A 20,252-nucleotide genomic window follows, 5' to 3' on the forward strand; every position below is an offset into this window, starting at 1 on the left:
CATAAGGAGATTTTCACTGTGTGGATGAACATGTTTTTAAAAAAACTTGTTCACATTCGCAGAGACCAATTCAAATTTCTTTTTGTGTGGATGTAGGTGTTTTCTAAAAGATTTCGTGAACTGATGGCTTTTCAGGGGGCACGGTGGCTTAGTGGTTAGCACATTCTCCTCACACCTCCAGGGTTGGGGGTTCGATTCCCACCTCCGCCTTGTGTGTGTGGAGTTTGCATGTTCTCCCCGTGCCTCGGGGGTTTCCTCCGGGTACTCCGGTTTCCTCCCCCGGTCCAAAGACATGCATGGTAGGTTGATTGGCATCTCTGGAAAATTGTCCGTAGTGTGTGATTATGAGAGTGTGTGCGTGCCCGAAAAATATTGTATGTGAAACCTGCGCTAGATTATGTTAGTCGTTTGATTATGTATCATACTTAACTAAATTTTACATATAAGTATTTAATATTGTCTAATTTTTACTTTTGGTTTCTTGTGTCTTTTCCAAAGTCACCTGGAGGATCCCAAAGTTTCGGGTTGTTAAGACGTGATTAACTCTCCATGACAGATTCATACGAAATTCATCCATCAACTCTTACGATTCGTATGATTTTTTTATGGCTCGTCGGACATATTTGTGTGTGCGAGAGCTTTCCTGCCCACCTCAGCGTTTTCTTTTCTCGAACAGAGTCGTGATGCATTTAAGAGAGTCTGTAACGGCCCACCTTTACCGACCTGCAGGCATATAAAATGTTATTGATTCTCCCACCTTACCCTTCCAAATAAGACTTATTGATGTTGCACATTTATCTAATCACTTGGCAAAAAACAGAAATATATGGATGGAAAAAATAAATCCGTTGAAGGGTAGTAAGGAGAGATTTGAGGGGAGAGAGCGGGTCAGTTCTCACCCCGCTACCATGGGTTCACCTTTGAGAGATGAAATTAGCCCAAAAGCTGTTACAAATCAATGAAATCGATGCAATCAGTTGTAACTGCCAGGAGCGGTGCTCACCTTCTTCATCTTGCCTTGCCTTAATCGCCCCTGAGAGCCTCGTTTACACAGGTTGCTTGTGCACTTTAATTAAATTAACAAAAGGCTGCAGGTTCCAAAAAATATTAAATAATAAAATAATGAATGAGAGAACTGGCCTGATACTCGACTTGATTACTGTAATATTGCCGAATGAACTCTTTAGGCAAAAATGTAAAAATGTGTCACTTCAGTTCACAAAATCCCTTGGCCAGATGTCAATGGGTAAAGAGTTTGTACTAGTGATCGTAAGATTATTCACAATTACGGATTTGTTAACTGGGATGCAAAAAGTGGGATGTGGTAGCTCATTGGTTAAGGTGTTGGATTACTGATTGGAAGGTCATGGGTTTAAACCCCAGGTCTGCCAATCTGCCACTGCTGGGCCCCTGAGCAAGGCCCTTAAAACTTTTTTAGGCTAATTAAAAGAAGGTACAACCATTTTTCTCAGAGAGAGAGACAGAGAGGGGGGGGGGAGAGGGAGAGAGAGAGAGAGAGAGACAGAGGGGGAGGGGGAGAGAGAGCGAGAGAGAGAGAGAGAGAGAGGGGGGGAGTGGGAGGGAGAGAGAGAGAGAGAGAGAGAGAGAGAGACAGAGGGGGGAGAGGGAGAGAGAGAGAGAGGGAGAGAGAGAGAGAGAGAGAGAGAGGGAGGGGGAGAGAGAGAGAGAGAGAGAGAGAGGGAGAGAGAGAGAGAGAGAGAGAGGGAGGGGGAGAGAGAGAGAGAGAGAGAGAGAGGGAGAGAGAGAGACAGAGGGAGGGGGAGAGAGAGAGAGAGAGAGAGAGAATAGAAAGTCTTGAATAGAAATTACATCCTCAAGCGCGGGACCTTTTCTACACTGCATACACACAGTATACAGTCAACACACAGAAGTGTGCTCCCAGGTGCAAGGCTTTGATTGGTTAATTAGAAACCTAACTGCTGTTCTAAGCCAATCAGCGCTTTATGTACAGCGGTTATGTAAATAAGATGCGCACAGCGGGATGAGTTTTACGCCTTCAGAGAGAAACGTGGTGACGTGTGAAACGCCGCAGAGCCGCAGAAACACTCCGTAAACCTACAACTCAGCAATCGTTATTAACATTATTGTAGTTATTGCTTTGTTCTTTTTTTTTCCTTTTCCTTTGGAACACAATGGAATAAACGAAATAAAGTGAAGAAACTTTTATTTCCGTGAAATATAGAAGGCGTAAATCTGGTATTTTAGTGCGTTTTTAATGCAGCTTTACTTTTGTACCGCTTGAAATTTCGCCTCCATGGAGAAATCCAAGAACTTCCGTATCGAGGCTCTGCTGAGAGAGCGCGCGCCGTGTGAGACTCCGCCCCCTAGTGCTTTCCCGGGGCCTGGAGCGCGCGCGGGTCCTTTCCCCGTGCCCTCCCGGTTTGTGTACTCGAGCGCTCCGCTGTTCCCCGCAGTGCCCGCGCTTCACTACACCGGAATCCCGCACATCAGCCCCGCATACGAACCGTGGATCCGCGCGAGCCTGCTTCTGCCGCGACTCCACCCATACACAGGTGTGTTTATTGTTCACTCACCTGTTCATTATATTACAATTTATTTGACTTCTATTTAACTTTTGTTTACTTTAATGTTTTGTTTGATGTTTTATTTATTTTATTATTATTATTTTTACAACTTTTAATTTCATTATTTATATCCCTGTGGGTGGACATATTGTAGATGTTTACAAATTAGAACTTGTTTAATCTATATTTTATTTTACAAATTCTACATAAATTTCATGTTTAGTAGTGTTTATATATATATATATATATATATATATATATATATATATATATATATATATATATTTGCAATTCTAAATTATTTATAAATTGTTTTTAAAGATTGATGTTGTGTGGTAAGTTACAACTTTAGAAACTTTATAAATACATTTTTGGATTTTAGTCACAAAATGTTTTGTACTTTGTTTGTTCTATTCTTTGTAAATTCTTTGTGGTTTACCTCAGAATATTACAGGACATGAATTAAATTTTATTTATTAACTTAATCATGTTTCCTTCTTCTTATTATTAATTATTATTTTTTTAATTGAATCTACAACACTTCATTCATTACGTTTCACCTCAAAGCATTTAACATGATCATTTGACTAATACTAAAACACACAATCAGTTATATTTATATATTTTTTAAAGTTAAAAAAAAAAAAAACAACAAAAAAAATCCATTAAACCAAAGTTTAGGAAAAAAGAACAAGAAAACTTAAAAAGTGAATAATAATAATAATAATAATAATAATAATTAAAAAAAATATTAATAACGCAAACAAAAAACTGGAAAGAAAAGCAAGTAAATATTTCTATTTTGAAAAATATGTGTAGAATTTAAATAGGTCAGGAAATATGTTAGTTAACAGAGAAGCTTTAATAGGGATCGATTGTTTAATTGTGTAAATAGAGAGATCATTTAATAAAACAAACAACAAAAAAAACATTCACATAAAAATATGTGGATAAAATGAAGTAATCTTTTCTAATCTTTTAAAATCAGACTTATTTTTTCAGCAGTAAACAACGGGGCGTGTGTTTATAGAGTTTCATTAAGTTAATGGTGTTTATAGCAATCACATCAACAATACAGCAGAATAATGATAATGCTAACAAAGAATAAAGCCTTCATTTTTATTTATGAGTGTGTGTGTGTGTGTGTGTGTGTGTGTGTGTGTGTGTGTGTGTGTGTGTGCGAGAGAGAGAGAGAGAGATACTGGACATCTTTGACATAATAATTATATGAGAATAATTTAGAGTCAAATTACAGCAGTCCTTTAATCTGTTATTAAGTTTTACTGATTTGGTGCTTGCTAAACCATCATCATCATCATCATCGTCATCATCACCAACATCAACATGACAAACAGTGATTTTATTTAATTAGAATGTGGAAATTCCTTTTCTTCTTCTTCTTTCATTTCAGAAAATACATCTTTTCATTTGTGTCTAAACACATCTGCAGCTTTGCTCAACATAATAAAAAGTAATAAATCATTCGTAAAGAACACAACATGCTTAGTTAAAGAGAATTAATGAACACTCTCTGACCAATCAGAATCTAGAATTCAGCAGCACTGTAGAGCATTTAATGTTATTATAGTACACAGTATAATGTAATGTTAATGTTGTAGTAAAACTATCTATAAATCGATCTGTTTGTCTGCAGCATCTCCTCAGTTGGGGTTGATGGGAAAATGTCGGAGGCCACGCACAGCATTCACCAGCCAGCAGCTGCTCGAGCTGGAGAACCAGTTTAAGCTCAACAAATATCTCTCACGGCCTAAACGCTTCGAAGTCGCCACATCACTAATGCTAACAGAGACACAGGTTTGTGTACATATATGTATATACGCGCATATCAGTGCTAAAAAAGTACGCTGTGAATAGTTCTCAGATCTGTGTGTGTGTGTAGGTGAAGATTTGGTTTCAAAATCGCAGGATGAAGTGGAAACGAAGTCGTAAAGCCAAGGATCAACTGGGAGTGGCCCGAGAGCACAAATCAAATGATGAGAATCCAGTATCTGTGCCTCAGATTGTGGGACTTGGGGATGAAGAGGAAGAAGAAGAGGTTGACAACAAAAAACAGTTCAACATGGACATGCAACACTCTGACGTTTTGCAGAAGGTCATCGATAACCGATATGCCTCAGATGGCGATGTGGAAGAAATGAGAAAAAAGAGAGTAGGGTTATAAGGAGGAGACGAGGAACCTATCAGAAACAAAGATGAGTCTGTTTTCTCAGAAACATGGAGGTGATGTGAAGAGAGGTGTTTTTTTTGTTTTTTTTAGTATCCTGGCTAAAACTACTGTGAAACATTGAAATACTGAACGTTTTATGGACTGATAATGTTACATCAATGTATGGTGTACAGTGACCCTAAATACATTTACACATCAACAAAGCAAAATTGCAACAGGAAAACCAAAAAAGACAAAAGCAAATCAGAAATCATCAAACAGCAAATTTAGAAACACAAAACCAAAAACACAGCATCAAATTCAGATAAACAAACAAAAAAAATCCAACAAAATTTTAAACACAATAATACCAAAAATAAATCAGCAGCAAATTAGAAAACACAACAAACCAGGATGAAAAATACACCACAGCGAAAGGAAAAACATTCATTCATTCACCTTCTACCGCTTATCCGAACTACCTCGGGTCATGGGGAGCCTGTGCCTATCTCAGGCGTCATCGGGCATCAAGGCAGGATACACCCTGGACGGAGTGCCAACCCATCGCAGGGCACACACACACACACACTCATTCACTCACGCAACCACACACTAGGGACAATTTTCCAGGAAAAACAACATCATTTAAAAAAAATAGAAAGAACAGAAAATTCCAAAACACAAAATTCAGAAATAACAAAAACAGTAAAAGCAGCAGGTTCAGTAACAAATCAAAGCCAAAAACACACAGTTATCAGTTTAACAATTTCAGAAACTTAACAACAGATTTGAATCGCAGTGGATCACAGCAAATTCAGAAACATGACAATAACTAAAAACATAACAATAATAAAAAAATTTAGCAAATTTTAAAACACAACAACTAACAAACTTCTCTGTAAATCAGATCAATTTAAAATAGCAATACCAATGTTGGGTGCTAAACTAAGGTTAGGCTAACTAAAAGCTACCTCTAAGAACTAGATGCTAAGTCATTTTCATTCTTGTTAGCCAGCTAGCTAACTGTTAATATGCTGTAAAAAACATCATGTCAGTCTATGTGTGTTTTCTTTTTGTTGAACAAAATTCACCTGTAGAAATGCTACATAATATGTGCTAATGCTAATGTTTATACAATTAGCAGCAGGTCTAGGAAAACATTCAAACTCTGAAATGAATCATGGAACATTTGAAGAATTTGATCAGATAACATTTACAGTAGCAGTGTTAGCTATGTTTATTCCAAACTTATGATTCATTGAAATGATACAGCAATGTGCAAAATGTCATGCTTAAAATGCAAGACTGGGCTTTTACTAAAATCTTTTTCAACCTGATGTTGTTTACACATGTTAAAGTCTAGTTTATTGACTGTAAAATAACCTAGAGGTCAAAAGAAACAAAAGTAAATAATGTAAATAACATGAATAAAAAATGAATCATTTTGCAAAACATATTGTAAGGTTTCATTTATGTGGTCGTACACAAGTATGAATTAGTTTTAGCAAAATTAGCGTTTGTGGTTTAGCTTGCATACTATCAACCAATACCTACATGTAAAGGTAGGACTCAAGCTGAAAAATGGTTCATTGTTTTAATACCACAAATTTTACTTAAAAAGTTTGAAACCCAAGCCACAGGTAAAATTCTAAATGATGGCATCATTTAGAATCATTTCTGTGGCACCAAGTTAGATTCACAGATTTCTGGTATTGCTAATTAGATGTTGCTAATTAGAACACTACTGATCACTTAAATAAAGATTGTTTCATGTAGCAGGATGACGTGAGAATATAATGAAAATCAAAACCTTTAACCGAAGATATTTTCATTTCCTTCCTCCATTTCATTCATGATCTGTACAGTAAATGCCTAGCCTGATTAGCATGCTAAAGAACAGGCAGAAAATGGTGGTGCATAAAAACCTGTTATTTATGTTGTTTACGAGCACACCTCTCAAATATGAATAATTTCCTTCGCCTTTTACAGATGATCCGATGATTAAGTTAATGAAGGGGAAATAAAGATTGTCAGCCCCGATGACGATGATGTCACCGAGTCCATTTCATCCGCAGGACAAGTGACCAGTCCATGTAAGAGGGTGATAATTCAGGACATGACGAAACGCAGCATAACTTTTCTGGTGTGGAGGCCTCGGTGTCATGTTTATATAGTGATTAAATGCAAAGTGGGACTCATTAAATCTGACTCGTCAAAGGCCAAGAGTTAAATGGGAGCTGCCGTGTGCATTGTATAGCAGATTTGCTGACTTCTTCAATGATCCTTGTTCAGTTTCCAAACATAGAAAATGGGTGGAAAAACTGTTTGCTAATCTACTGGGTAATATGGACACCAAATATAAACTAGCTACTCACTAAGGCAAATGATTTAGCTAGCTATGGTATTGGTGTAAATGTGGAAAAAAGATTATTAGGAACATCAACATTTGTCTCAGATGTGTTGGTAAATCACCTCAATCACCTCACCTCTGGTTAGCTAACAGTACAAAAAATGGATCACCATGTTTTTTTAAGGCCCATATTGCAGCTTGAATGCAAAACCAGTGCAGTATTATATTACTGTTTTACATTACATGATATATTGTGTTATATTAGTGTGTAATACATTTGTTTGGCATGAATTATGTAGCATTGCACCACAGCACATATTATTCATATTATTTTTAATTTCTTCTTCATTACCTTCTTCTGTTTCTTCTTATTATGGTCATATTTCTTTTTGCTTGTACTGTCTTGTTCTTTGGATGTGATGTTAGCTGGTATGTTGTCCATATGTTGAAGAAACGTTAATGTTTGCTTGAAACATGGCTGGAATTTTGTCCTGCAATTTCACAGCCACATGAAAAATATTATAAATAAAAATCACTGAAGCACAAAGTAAAAAACGTAATAATGTTATCCAGACAGTATATCACTCACATATTTACCAAAACAAGGCTTTGTTTTTTAGTTAAATCTAATAAACCTGCTTCTCTGCAGATAAATCTGGCGACGGTGTGAAGGCTTTACACCCTGTAGTTTAATCAATCAGCCGAAATGTCGGCATCGTTACTGGAATATGAAAAGATTGCGGGATGTTTTAAAGTAATCGGCCATATTGCTTGAGATTTTGCCTCGGCCTTGTCGTGTCACTTAAGCTAATGGGGCGGTAAAAAAAAAAAAAAACGTGTCACAGGCTGTATTTTACACCCATTCTGAAAAAAAGGCCAAGTTTTGAGGTAATAAAGTATTGAGTAGGCAGGGATTTATTTTTCTGTCAGCGCTAGCAGGATGCTTAGCATATAAATGTACATGTACATGTAAATCTACACTAGCTCATGTATTTCATTGTATTTCTGTAATTTCATTTATTTAATTCTTTTTTTTTCTTTTGTTATAGTTTATTGTAAAAACAATGGATAGAATATACTGATAAAATCTGTTATACTTTGTCATCCTTCACCTTATTAGAATCAGCATCGACACACTGCACCTTTTATTTACCAAAATGGCTGCATTTAAAAAATGGTGCGTTTCAGCATGAAAAGTCGACATGTCTTGACCTTGTTGTATGACATCACTGCACCACACACATGCGGGAAATAAAGAGATATGACCATTAAGACGGCTTCTGCATAATGAACAATAACTGAGAAAGCCTTAACCCTCAAATAACAGGGTGAAAAGTGTGTGTGAGAGTTAAAGATATATAAAGAGAATATATGGTATATAAAGAGTATATAAAGAGAATATATGTGTGTGTGTTTGTGTGTGTGACAACACAAGATAGTTATATAGATCACATCTATGGATCAACCAAGCAACAGAAAGCTAACTTTATTGTTGAACATGATCAATCTGTAACCAGTAAAAACATTAGCTAGCTAGGAATGTGTAAGTTAGCTGAAAAAACATTTTGCTATGAGGATCTTCATCTAAACAGGTATCTGCACAGCATTTAAAATAATTATAATTTATATTTAAGAACAAGAAGTTAACTGTTATTCAGTTAAGTTACATTCTATCTTAATTATGTACTTGTCTGTCCGCCATTTTCTTGGTTGAACAACTTTTATATCTAGCATTTTTAAATATAGCACAAGAAAGAATGAAACCAAGAAAAATGGACTCAATTCTTTGTAATTGTTGTATATTTAAATGGGAGATTTAAACTATTTAATTAAATTTCATGACTTTTCAAGAAACATTTCTCACGTTTTAAACAAATGCAAGTGGTATGTTTGGGTAAGTTCATTATAGAGATGTTTGAAGTATAAAAACGATTCCCTAAGTGCTAAAGCGCCCTCTGCTGGTCACATTGAGTACTGATTCATCTTGATCATATTCAACAATTTAAATCGGTTACACAAAACTTTCACTGATTAAAAAAAGACGACCAGTGGTGAAAACATGAAATATTTTTAATCATTGTGAAATAAAAACAAGAGACATTTACACATGTGATTCTCTGTTGAAATATATACAAATTAAATAAAATACAATATGACCTTGTAAAACAAAATCAACATTTTCAAAAGCATCAAGCATCGAGAGCTGCTAAAAAAACAAATAAACAATAAATAGTCAAAAATAACAGGTCCCAAGTGTGCATAAGTTGTTATTTAGTTAAACACAGCAAATTACTGAGATACTAAGCTCCACAGCAATGTTATCATGGATATTATACGTCTCCAGCAGTCAGGAAGAACAGATTAACTAGAGAAGGTCTGATTTTAAATTAATCATGGAAAAAGCCCTTTATAAGAGGTCCTATGGAACATACATCTCTGATATGCAATAGTAGCTTACTTTTATACAAGAAAAACATAGTATGTGGCAGTTTGTTACATTTGCAATCAGATTAGCTTCAAAATTGTAAATATTCTTTTGGTAATAAATGAGGTTACAAAATAGAGCTGTGGTCGGTCAATACAAAATTGTTTTTTTTTTTTTTTTTTGGAAGTAATTCATGACTAAATCCATTTAGAAAATATCTACCTAATTAATAAGCAGTACCTTCTTTTGGTGGAATATTTTTTTAAAGTAGCAACAACCAGACCAACCATTTTCTATTAGCTACTACTTCCTGTGTCCTTTCCCATTTGTGTAATTTCTTCCCTAAATTCATAATAGTGAAACATGAACATTTAAAAAATTTAAAGAATTTTAAGATCAACGCACACTAGAGATGGGATGATGATATAGGATCAAACCTGATGGAAGTAAAATGCAGTGAATTTTTTTTTAATAAGGTTATTTTTGTGTATCGAATAAATATAGCTAACTGACTTTAATTAAATCTTTATCTAATTATAGCTAAGACTAATACACAACTTTCAGGTACCATAAAACTAAGTCGAGACTAAAACACAAGCCAAGAAAAAAGGTGAAGGGACAGAACTTCCTGGTTTGGGAGTTAATCTCAGCGAGTTCAAACCTACGCAATATCTCTTATAAATCCAGTCCTGTACTCCTCTTGTGGAATGTCCACTGGCCTCATTAAGGGCTTTGTTATATTAAAATTCCAAGCCAGGTTTGTCTTACACACACACACACACACACAGTAACTGTTTACCCATGTAATTCAACTTCTACAAATAAGAAAGAAAACGTACAGAAATTTCCTTAATAAGATTTAAGTCTATTTTATCTTAATTATAGCTCAATGTACAGTTTAGCATAAAATACTGGTCGTAGTCATGAAATATAAAAAACAGCCTATTTTAATAAGCTTGTTAGCAAAATATATAATATAATACATAATTTAGCTTAACAAAACTAGCTAGCTACATAAATCTATTTATCTAATCTATAGTATCTATATATAATTATGCATATAACAGTTAATTTAAAAAGTTAGCTTTTGATCTTAACCACAAAATATAATACCTAGCCTAATTTTAATCATCTTGCTAGCACCATTGGTTCTCCGTCTTAAATATGCCATATAATAATAAGCCAAATTAAAACTATTTACTACTAATTAAATTAGTTCTGGCTCCAGGTAATACAGGGCAGAACAGATGCCTGTGATGGAGATAATGTTAATGTTACTGAGTTGAACTTAAATAGATGGCGTGCATAGCTCAATATGCTAAACTAATATTTTATGCTAAGCAGTACATTGTGTCAAAGAAATGAGTAAAAAGGTCTAATGGTGATGTCACATGGTCTATTTTGTGACTGGCTGATCAAATTTAGCTTAAGCTCGGTCTTCGTTACGACAGGGACACTCAAGCAGGGGCAGAAGTTATTAGCTTTAATGCTAACATAACACTAAAAATCAATAACACTTCAATGATGTTTTTCATCATGACTGATGAGCATGTCTGTGTGTGTATGTGTTTAAATATGTCTTCTCTATGTGTTTTCTAAGGTAAAAGGACAGTCTGGGTGGAAGATAAAAATTCCATTCGTCATACTCTGTCGGTTTCGATCGCTCCTCCGTCTGAGCTCTGGAGGTTTCTGACTCGTTCGAGAACCCAGTCAATGTTGGGCCGCTCCTGAGGGTTCGTCACCATGACGGAGCTCAACAGCGTCTGCAGTCCTTCAGAGTAGCTGTTACAGGGCCAAAAGTGCTAAATTAGGCTTAGCATAATAGCGGCTAATCTAATTTTACTTATTGTGTTTCTGCTAAACAGAGCCAATAATTTGTGTTAGTTTAATTTTTGCTAAACTACTAAAAAGTAATAGGATTTAATTTGCACTTCTAACTATGAAACTTGTCTTACACATTAATTAATCCATAAATGTTCACAATCTTCAATGTTATCATTAGCTAGCTAAGAGGACTTATAAAATGTAAAATCTTTACAATAATACAAGTTATTTTACAAGTATAAATAATACAAGTTATTTCCACTACTAACAACATAAAGCACCCTGGCAGGATTTGTCATTTATAAATATTTATAATCTTTACTGCTAATTCTACGTAGCATGGGTTTAAGATATTCAAAAGCGGTCACAATAGTCACAAATAACACTAGGTCTTCAGTGTCAATGCGATCATATGCTAATATACTACCTAAAATAAGCTCAACTGACAGAATTTCTGAACATATTTTCTTAACAACTTTCTTAAATGTTGATACTAGTTAGTTGGGTAACACAAGCTAACATGACAAGATTAATGAAATATGAAAATGAAATGAAAATCTTCTCTGCTAATGCACCATAGTTAGCATTCATGGACTAATCTGACAGGGTTTCTGAGAAGCTTTGTATACAATTAATAAACAGCCAGCTAACATGACAGGGTGACAGTGCTAGCCAGCTAACATGACAGGGTGACAGTGCTAGCCAGCTAACATGACAGGGTGACAGTGCTAGCCTGCTAACATGACAGGGTGACAGTGCTAGCCTGCTAACATGACAGGGTGACAGTGCTAGCCTGCTAACATGACAGGGTGACAGTGCTAGCCTGCTAACATGACAGGGTGACAGTGCTAGCCAGCTAACATGACAGGGTGACAGTGCTAGCCTGCTAACATGACATGATTATGAAAAAAAATTGTTTATGTGAAATGAAAAGATTTTTTTCCCCTCACTCAGGACAGTAGCTAGCTAACATAAGCTAAACTGAGAGAATTTCTGACCTGCAGGATTGTGGAATGGCAACCGGGTTCTGGACAGCAAGAGCAACACTGTCTCCCTTCTGAAACACCAGATCATACGGTCCTTCGAGCATCATCATACAGTACAGTACACACCCTAATGACTGGTGACACACACACACACACACACACACACACACACACTATGATTCAGCACAAGCCAGAAATTTCAGGATATTTATGTTTCTAACAGGTAATAGAAACTTATGGCTACCAGTTTAGCATTACTGATTAAACTGCAGGTCCACTCTATATTTTAGTGTCTAATGTTTGCTAATGTGATTTCAGACACTGGATTGGAGAGTGTGGAAAGGCACAGCAGAATATCCTCCATTATAAATCGAAGACTTGAACTGTTAGCATGCTAAATTGGTAGCCATATTCTTTCATTAGCTACATTAGCCCTTACAGCAGCATGCTTCATAGGTTTCTCACCCAAATATCAGTCTTTTCATCAATGATACAGTGGCTCTCCACATTGAAAAGCTCGGGTGCTCTGTAAGAGATGGTGCATCTCTGAGCTGCCCAGTCCTGAACGATTAAAAAAAGACAAAGGATGAAAGTGAGAGAGATATTTTACACAAACAACCATGGAATCACGTAGCAGGACGAAAGATTTCTCCTCCCACCTGCACAGTCATGGCCTCTCTGGAGCCTTTCACTTCGATGCGGGCTTTGTTCATAGAACCGAGGTCCATCAGCACTGGCTTGTCGTTCTCCTCCAGCAGCACGTTTGTAGGCTTTAAGTCTCTGATCAAGAGTCAATTAGGTGGAATCAAATTAATTGGCTTTCACAAATTGGTTTCATATTGGTCCTCAGAAATGTTTACATTGTTGTTACTTACTGACATATTTAAGAACACATTTATATTTGATAATTAACTCATTTGGACTAGATTAGCATTCACATAATTCCACCTTAAAATGTAGAATAAGAAACCTGGTCTAGGCCACTCTTTACTAGCTAACTTTAGACCTATGTCCAAACTGCCCTTTCTCTCTAAGGTTTTAGAAAAAATTGTCTATACAATTGTCTGTACATTGAAACTGAAATCATTTCTGGATGAAAATGACATCCTGGAGGTTTTCCAGTCTGGCCTTAAAACACTGCATAGCACAGTCAGCCTTGTTAAGGGTTTTTAATAACATCCTTATTGCATCTGATGCTGGTGATTTTGTCATCCTTGTCCTGCTGGACCGAACAGCTGCCTTTGATGCAGTTGACCACCGCATTTTAATATCTTGTCTAGGTCACCTTGTGGGTGTCCATGGCCCTGTGTTAGAATGTTTCAGGTCCTACTTAACAAATAGGACTTTTTCTGTGGATCTAGGTGGTCCAGAATCCTCCACTGCTCCCTTGTCCTACAGGGTTCCACAGGGCTTGGTTCTGGGGCCATTACTCTTTTCGCGTTATCTGCTTCCCCTGGGATCCATCCTTAGACACCATGGGATTTCCTTCCACTGTTATGCAGATAATACCCAAATAAACATACTCGTAAAACGAAAGGAGCGTTCCTCCGTTGCACATCTCCTTTCATGTCACATTAAAGCTTGGATGGCAGTGATTTTTCTCCATTTTAATGATAAGGCAGAGGTGATGTTGTTTGGCCCATGTTGCTTTTGTAAGTCCCCCCATTGACCTGGGTCCTTTGGCATCCTATGTTAGACCTGTGGCATCTAATTTGGGCTTAAAATTGGATGCTGATCTTAAATTGAATAGCCAAATTAGTGCAGTGGTGAAGTCCAGCTTTTTCTTTTTTTTTACCTAAGGCGCCTGGCAAAAATAAAAATTCTTGTGTCCAGGCAACAATTTGAGACCGTAATCCATGCCTTTATTACATCTCGACTGGATAACTGTAACGCACACTATATTGGTCTTAGCCAGTCTTCTCTGTCTCACCTTAAATTAGCCCAAAATGCTGCTGCACATCTTTTGACTGGTTAAAGGAAATATGACCATATAACACCAATTTTGGTCTCACTTCACTGGCTGCCTGTGTATTATAGGGTTCAGTTTAAAGTGCTTTTATTTGTTTTTAAATGTTAAATGTTCAGACCCCGACATACCTTACAGAACTGCTTCACCCCTACAGTCCTGCCTGTTCGCTTAGGCCAGCTGATTAATTGGTTCTTGACACCAAAAGGTCAAAGAGGAAGCTTAGAAGAGACCGCATGGTCTTTGTTGCTTCTCCTAGGCTATGGAACAACTTGCCTCTGTACATCAGACAGGCACCCACTGTTTCCTTATTTAAAAACCAGTTGAAAACGCATTTCTATTCCCTGGTTTTTTAGATAAGAAATGTTAATGGTTGCAATATATTTAGCTACCCAGATAGCAAGCAACTCAGAGGTTAGCAAGCTAAGCAGGCTAAAAAAACCCTCCAAATGAGGACTTTTTTCAAAGCTTAAATTCAGTCAGAAAACTTTAACTTAATTTATAAAGCTTGTAGAATAAGACAAAATGTGACACATCAGCGTCACTGCTGAATTGCTAACAAAGGGCAAACATTAACAGTCAGTTCCATGATACAACCGTCTTTATATTATTTTTAAGTTTATTTTTGACAGGTTATAAACCTAGGACTGTTTTGGAACTGAAATTACTTTAGAAAAGTTGAACCATATCCAGAAAACTTACAAAGCAAATAAACAATTTCTGAATCACATCTTATGTTGCAGGGTGACTACAGTTTAAATCACACAGTTACAGAACAAGATGTTGAGTGAGTAGACGTTCATGACTAGTTAGCTATATTAGCCTTGTAGCTAACAGTATAAAGTACCTGTGTGCATATCCCTTGTCATGGATGGCTTTTAGACCTTCACAGATGCCATGGAAAATGTGCAGGATCCGGCTCTCAGACATGGAGCTCCCTTTTTCCCTCAGCTTCTCCAGGACGGACCACAGACTTCCTTTCTGCAAGAGAACACAAAAACACACAGGTACAACCTCAACCAATCTGAAGTAAACATGTTAGATGGAAAAAACGTTCTTTAGCACGACCTGCGATTAACCAGCGAACTACTCTAGGAATATCTAGGCTAATTGAAGTGTGAAGCGTAGCAACAGTCTTTCATGCTAACATTACACACAAACTTCCTGCTGTATTGTTTCTCTGAATAAATATTTAACATTTAACACTTTTTTCCTTCTTGTTTTAGTTGTAATTTTGATTCATTATTACAGCACCTCTCAGTTAGATTGTACATTTCATTAAACATCATGATGTCCTGTCACATGCTAGCCTAATTTTTATACTATGGCTGCTTATTTCACTGATAAAAAAAAATTCTGTTGTTATTACAAACAGATATTGTGTGACATTCACTTGGATAACTCAAAAGTACCATAGCACTGTTCCTATATAAAGTAAGTTACTGCTGTAAACATTTGGGTGCAGAAGGCATACACTGATGTAGGGCAAGAGGAGCCAAGCCTCGGTCTTTCCTCCATGCTCCTTGAAGGCGTAGCCTGTCAGACTCAAGACGTTGGGGTGGTTGAACAGTCGATGCATCTCCACCTCTGCCTGTGCCTCCTTACGTCCTTCCCGGTCATGACACAGGATTCGCTTCAGAGCATAGAAACGGCCATCCTGAGCTCCTTCTACCAGATCCACATAGCTAAAGCCGCTGAAGGAGGAACACCATGGAGAAACATGGGAAACTTGAAACATATAAACAGGATCTATGAGTATGCATGATGTGCAAAAAAAAAAAAAAAAAAAAAAAAAAAAAAAAAAAAAAATAATGCCCTCCACCATGCTTAACTAACTGGCTAGTTAGCCATAGGTTATTACCATCCACTAATCTTGGGCGTGACTGCAAGATGGCGCCGTGGATGGCAGCCTCAGTGTTTGCTCTGTTTTTGTTAGTTTTTCCTGTCCTGTGTCAGGAAAACCCGATCAGTTTCACCAGGGAAGAACTGCTGAACATTCGGCAGCACACACCACAAGATCTTTTACCGGTTTTTGATTATTCCGACGTTTTGCTGAATATTGTAGTTGGTGGAGTGGCTGCGCCACTGATTGGACTGTTTTTGAAGCCCCCGACCTGGATGAGCTCACAGAGACTGTAACATCATATATCAGTTTCTGTGAGGATTTGTGTATTCCTACCAGGACTCACTTAACCTATAGCAATGACAAGCCATGGTTTACTGCAAAACTCAGCCAGCTCCATCAGGCCAAAGTGGATGCTCACAGAAATGGGGATAGAGTCTTGTACACCTAAAATTCAGTTCAGTGAAGATGGTATGCCAGGTCTTCAAGAAGATCAAGAGAAGAAAGGCACCAGGCCCAGACAGCGTTTCACGAGCCTGTCTGAAATTCCGTGCTGATCTACTGGCCCCCATCTTCACACGGATCTTCAACTGATCACTGGAGCTTTGTGAAGTCCCATCATGCTTCAAAAGCTCCACTATCATCCCCGTTCCAAAGAAATCCAAAATTACCGGACTAAATGACTACAGACCTGTGGCTCTAACGTCTGTGGTCATGAAATCATTTGAAAGACTGGTGTTGGCTTATCTGAAGGACATCACTGGACCCTTACTGGACTCTCTGCAGTTTGCCTACAGAGCAAACAGGTCTGTGAATGATGCAGTCAATATGGGACTGCATTGTGTTCTGCAGCAACTGGACAGACCAGGGAGGATCCTGTTTGTGGACTTAAGCTCTGCTTTTAACACTATCGTCCCATCACTCCTCCAGCCCAAACTAACCCAGCTCTCCGTGCCCTCCTCTGTCTGTCAGTGGATCACCAGCTTCCTGACAGACAGGCAGCAGCTAGTGCAACTGGGGAAACTCAAATCCGGCACCCGCACCATCAGCACTGGTGCCCCTCAGGGTTGTTTCCTCCCCTCACTGCTCTTCTCCCTGTACACAAAAAACTGCACATCTAATAACCCCTCTGTCAAGCTCCTGAAGTTTGTAGACGACACCAGACTGATCGGCCTCATCTAGGACGGTGACGAGTCTGCTTACAGACTGGAGGTTGAACGGCTGGCTGTCTGGTGCAGTCTCAACAACCTGGAGCTGAACCTCCCTGCTCTCCCCCCACTCACCATCATGGACAGCATTGTTACAGCAGTGGAGTCATTTAGATTCCTGGGAACTACAATTTCTTAGGATCTGAAGTGGGACATTCACATAGACGCCATTGTGAAAAAGGCCCAGCAGAGGTTGTACTTCCTCCATCAGCTGAGGAAGTTCAACCTGCCACAGGATCTGCTGAAACAGTTCTACACTGCCATCACTGAATCCATCCTCTGCACCTCAATTACTGTTTAGTTCAGCTCAGCTACCAAACCTGACCTCAGAAGACTACAGAGGGTAGTCCGGACTGCTGAGCGAATCATTGGCACAACACTCATCACTCTCCAAGACCTGTACTTCTCCAGAGTGAGCAAAAGGACCAAGACAATCACTCTGGACCCCTCACATCCAGCATACTCCCTCTCTGAACTGTTGCCATCTGGTCGACGCTACAGAGCCTTGAGCACCAGAATGACCAGACATAGGAAGAGTTTCTTCCCTCAGGCAATCCATCTGATAAACACTTAACATACACGGAACACACACTATTCTCTCACACTATTTACTTAAAACATATACTATGTATATTTCAATTGAACGTTTCACACCTGTACATTTGTAGATATAATTTGTCTATATTGTATATGTCATTCTGCTAGACTGTGAAGCTTCTGTCACTATAACAAATTCCTCGCAATAAAGCTCTTTCTGATTCTGATGATTGGACCAAAACCAATAAGGATTTTCAGTGACATCAAAAGCTGCTATATAGTTGCTTCACTTTTATAAACAAGTTATAAATTGGGAAAACGTTCACAATTGAAAAACTTATTATTGTTTTCACATTTTGGCTACAGTTAGCCTAAGCTAGCTGTTTTGAAACACAAAATCCAAATAAATCCAGCCTGTCCTTTCAGTGTTCCTTCAAAGCCGGATCACAAGGACAGACATGAATTAATCAGGAAATGAAGCGGCTGCATTATTGTCTTACCCCTCGTCAAGTTTCTGGATGAAGTAGTATTTCTTGTTGTCGATGGTGATGGAACTGCGAGAGCAGATACACAGTGCGTGTCCCATCCTCGACCTAGCATCGCTTACTCATCGAGCAGAACTGCCCCACACACACACACACACACACACACACACACCCCTCAGTTCATGAATAAATACAAGCTAGCAGTCCTTTGGGTTCACTAATTAATGCTAAAAGAAGCTATGAGGTGACATTTGTGTAATGGACAGCAGCTTATCTCTGAGGACCTCATTTGAGATTTTACAGTTTGCTTCAAAATACCATTTTGAGAAAGCTGAGCTTTAGGTGACGAGAATTTACACAGATACAGTTCAATTATTTAAGAGTCCACCAGCTTCAAATTGCAGCGTGTGAACAGCTGAATAAGAGCATAGAGTACCTCAAGTTTAAATAAAGCAAACAAAGTCAATTTATTTTCATTATCGCACCAGCTACATTAATCTGTGATCATGTAAACACTCATTTCAGCATTTTTATTTAATCTAGCTGCAAAAAAAAAGCTAGCAAAAACGTTAGTTTTTTTTTTTAATCAGCATTCTATGGTACAAAATTCAAAACACACATAAACCCAAGTGTCCAGTTTCACTTAGACAAATAAATAAAAGTAAATAAAATAAAGTTACAATACACAATTTTTTGTTTTAAGCTAAACAAATGTATATAAAAAAATGATATAGATGTTTATCTTGAACCACAAGACCTCTGATAGATTAACAATAGCAGAAAGCACTGGACTCTAGTGTAAGTGCACTAGTTAATAAGAGAGATGCAGATTGGAGCTCAAACACAGGTTACCAATAAATCGATTTGAGACGCACCCTTTAATAAACCAGCCAATATGGCACATTATCTGTTTTTAACAGAATGTAATATATATATATATATATATATATATATATATATATATATATATATATATATATATACAAAAAGGATTTATTCATGAGAGTTAACACTCATATCCTTGTAGACATTTTGTTCCCAATCCACACCGTTGCATTAATGACTAAATATCCACAGAAAAACACTATTACTCTAAATAGCCTGTAAAAAAAACTATATTTACCTGAAAAAGTCAGGGCTCTCGGTGGGCGTTATGTATTAATAATTAGTATGTCGTGCATTTTCAAAAGCAAACACAAATACAAAGACGAGTATTTACCTTTATTTAATGATTCCGACCCTCCGCGTCCACAACAGCGACACACTTCCGGGTAATAAATAACCCACGTGTCAATGACGTTCATCGCGCATGCGCACAACGCATTCAGCGTTTATTACTTATTGCGTCGTTAATATTCTAATAAAAGGAACTTACAAACCGAAAAGCTATCAAAACTATGGACGTTTACAAGGCTGTTAATTCCTCTTCTCTAATGAATTGTATTGCTCGATACCCCTTATTTCTGTTTTTTTATTAAAAAAAAAAAAGAATTACATATATTTTTCTTTCCTTTATATGTTACTATTCTAAGATTTGAATAGTATGACATTGCATTTTGTTATCTGTTATCATTTGTTTTTGAGACAATAATATATATATATATATATATATATATATATATATATATATATAAATAAATAAATAAAAAAAAAATATATATATATATATATATATATATATATATATATATATATATATATATATACACATACATATATATATATATATATATATATATATATATATATATATATATCAAAACTATAGTTTACTTTAGTGACTTTAGTCAATAGTGACTTTATAATTCCGTAATATATTCATTACTAGTAAAAAATAATTAAATAATAACCTGGAAGAAATCACCAGATATCACTCATCCACTTTTTTCTTTTCACTTCATAGCAGTTTATTTAT

The 20,252-nt window shown here is 37.0% G+C and overlaps 2 protein-coding genes across 2 annotated transcripts; one reads left to right on the forward strand and one right to left on the reverse strand.

The window, feature by feature from the left end:
* The first annotated feature begins 2,032 nt into the window (after positions 1–2,032).
* Positions 2,033–6,165, forward strand: mnx2b (motor neuron and pancreas homeobox 2b). The gene is made up of 3 exons (XM_060860978.1): positions 2,033–2,534; positions 4,201–4,361; positions 4,447–6,165. Exons 1-3 carry the CDS (start codon positions 2,276–2,278, stop codon positions 4,726–4,728), a joined length of 702 nt encoding a protein of 233 aa, XP_060716961.1. The 5' UTR covers positions 2,033–2,275; the 3' UTR covers positions 4,729–6,165.
* A 2,950-nt stretch (positions 6,166–9,115) lies between these two features.
* On the reverse strand, positions 9,116–19,639 carry stk16 (serine/threonine kinase 16). Its single transcript, XM_060860677.1, has 8 exons — positions 19,557–19,639; positions 18,353–18,472; positions 15,739–15,958; positions 15,112–15,245; positions 12,958–13,078; positions 12,764–12,859; positions 12,311–12,432; positions 9,116–11,270 (listed from the first exon to the last, which is right to left on the reverse strand). The coding sequence occupies exons 2-8, from the start codon at positions 18,436–18,438 to the stop codon at positions 11,129–11,131; spliced, it is 921 nt and encodes a 306-aa protein (XP_060716660.1). The 5' UTR covers positions 18,439–18,472; positions 19,557–19,639; the 3' UTR covers positions 9,116–11,128.
* Positions 19,640–20,252: the final 613 nt, after the last annotated feature.

The sequence above is a fragment of the Tachysurus vachellii genome, chromosome 24 (assembly GCF_030014155.1).
Source record: "Tachysurus vachellii isolate PV-2020 chromosome 24, HZAU_Pvac_v1, whole genome shotgun sequence".
Taxonomy (NCBI): domain Eukaryota; kingdom Metazoa; phylum Chordata; class Actinopteri; order Siluriformes; family Bagridae; genus Tachysurus; species Tachysurus vachellii.

Coding starts and splice junctions, on each gene's coding strand:
- stk16 (XM_060860677.1), bottom strand. CDS start 18,438: ATGGGACACGCACTGTGTATCTGCTCTCGCAGTTCCATCACCATCGAC. Junction 13,079..15,111: donor GACAAGGGATATGCACACAG/GTACTTTATACT, acceptor ACTCTTGATCAG/AGACTTAAAGCCTACAAACG. Junction 12,433..12,763: donor ATGAAAAGACTGATATTTGG/GTGAGAAACCTA, acceptor GTGTGTCACCAG/TCATTAGGGTGTGTACTGTA.
- mnx2b (XM_060860978.1), top strand. CDS start 2,276: ATGGAGAAATCCAAGAACTTCCGTATCGAGGCTCTGCTGAGAGAGCGC. Junction 2,535..4,200: donor GCGACTCCACCCATACACAG/GTGTGTTTATTG, acceptor GTTTGTCTGCAG/CATCTCCTCAGTTGGGGTTG. Junction 4,362..4,446: donor TAATGCTAACAGAGACACAG/GTTTGTGTACAT, acceptor GTGTGTGTGTAG/GTGAAGATTTGGTTTCAAAA.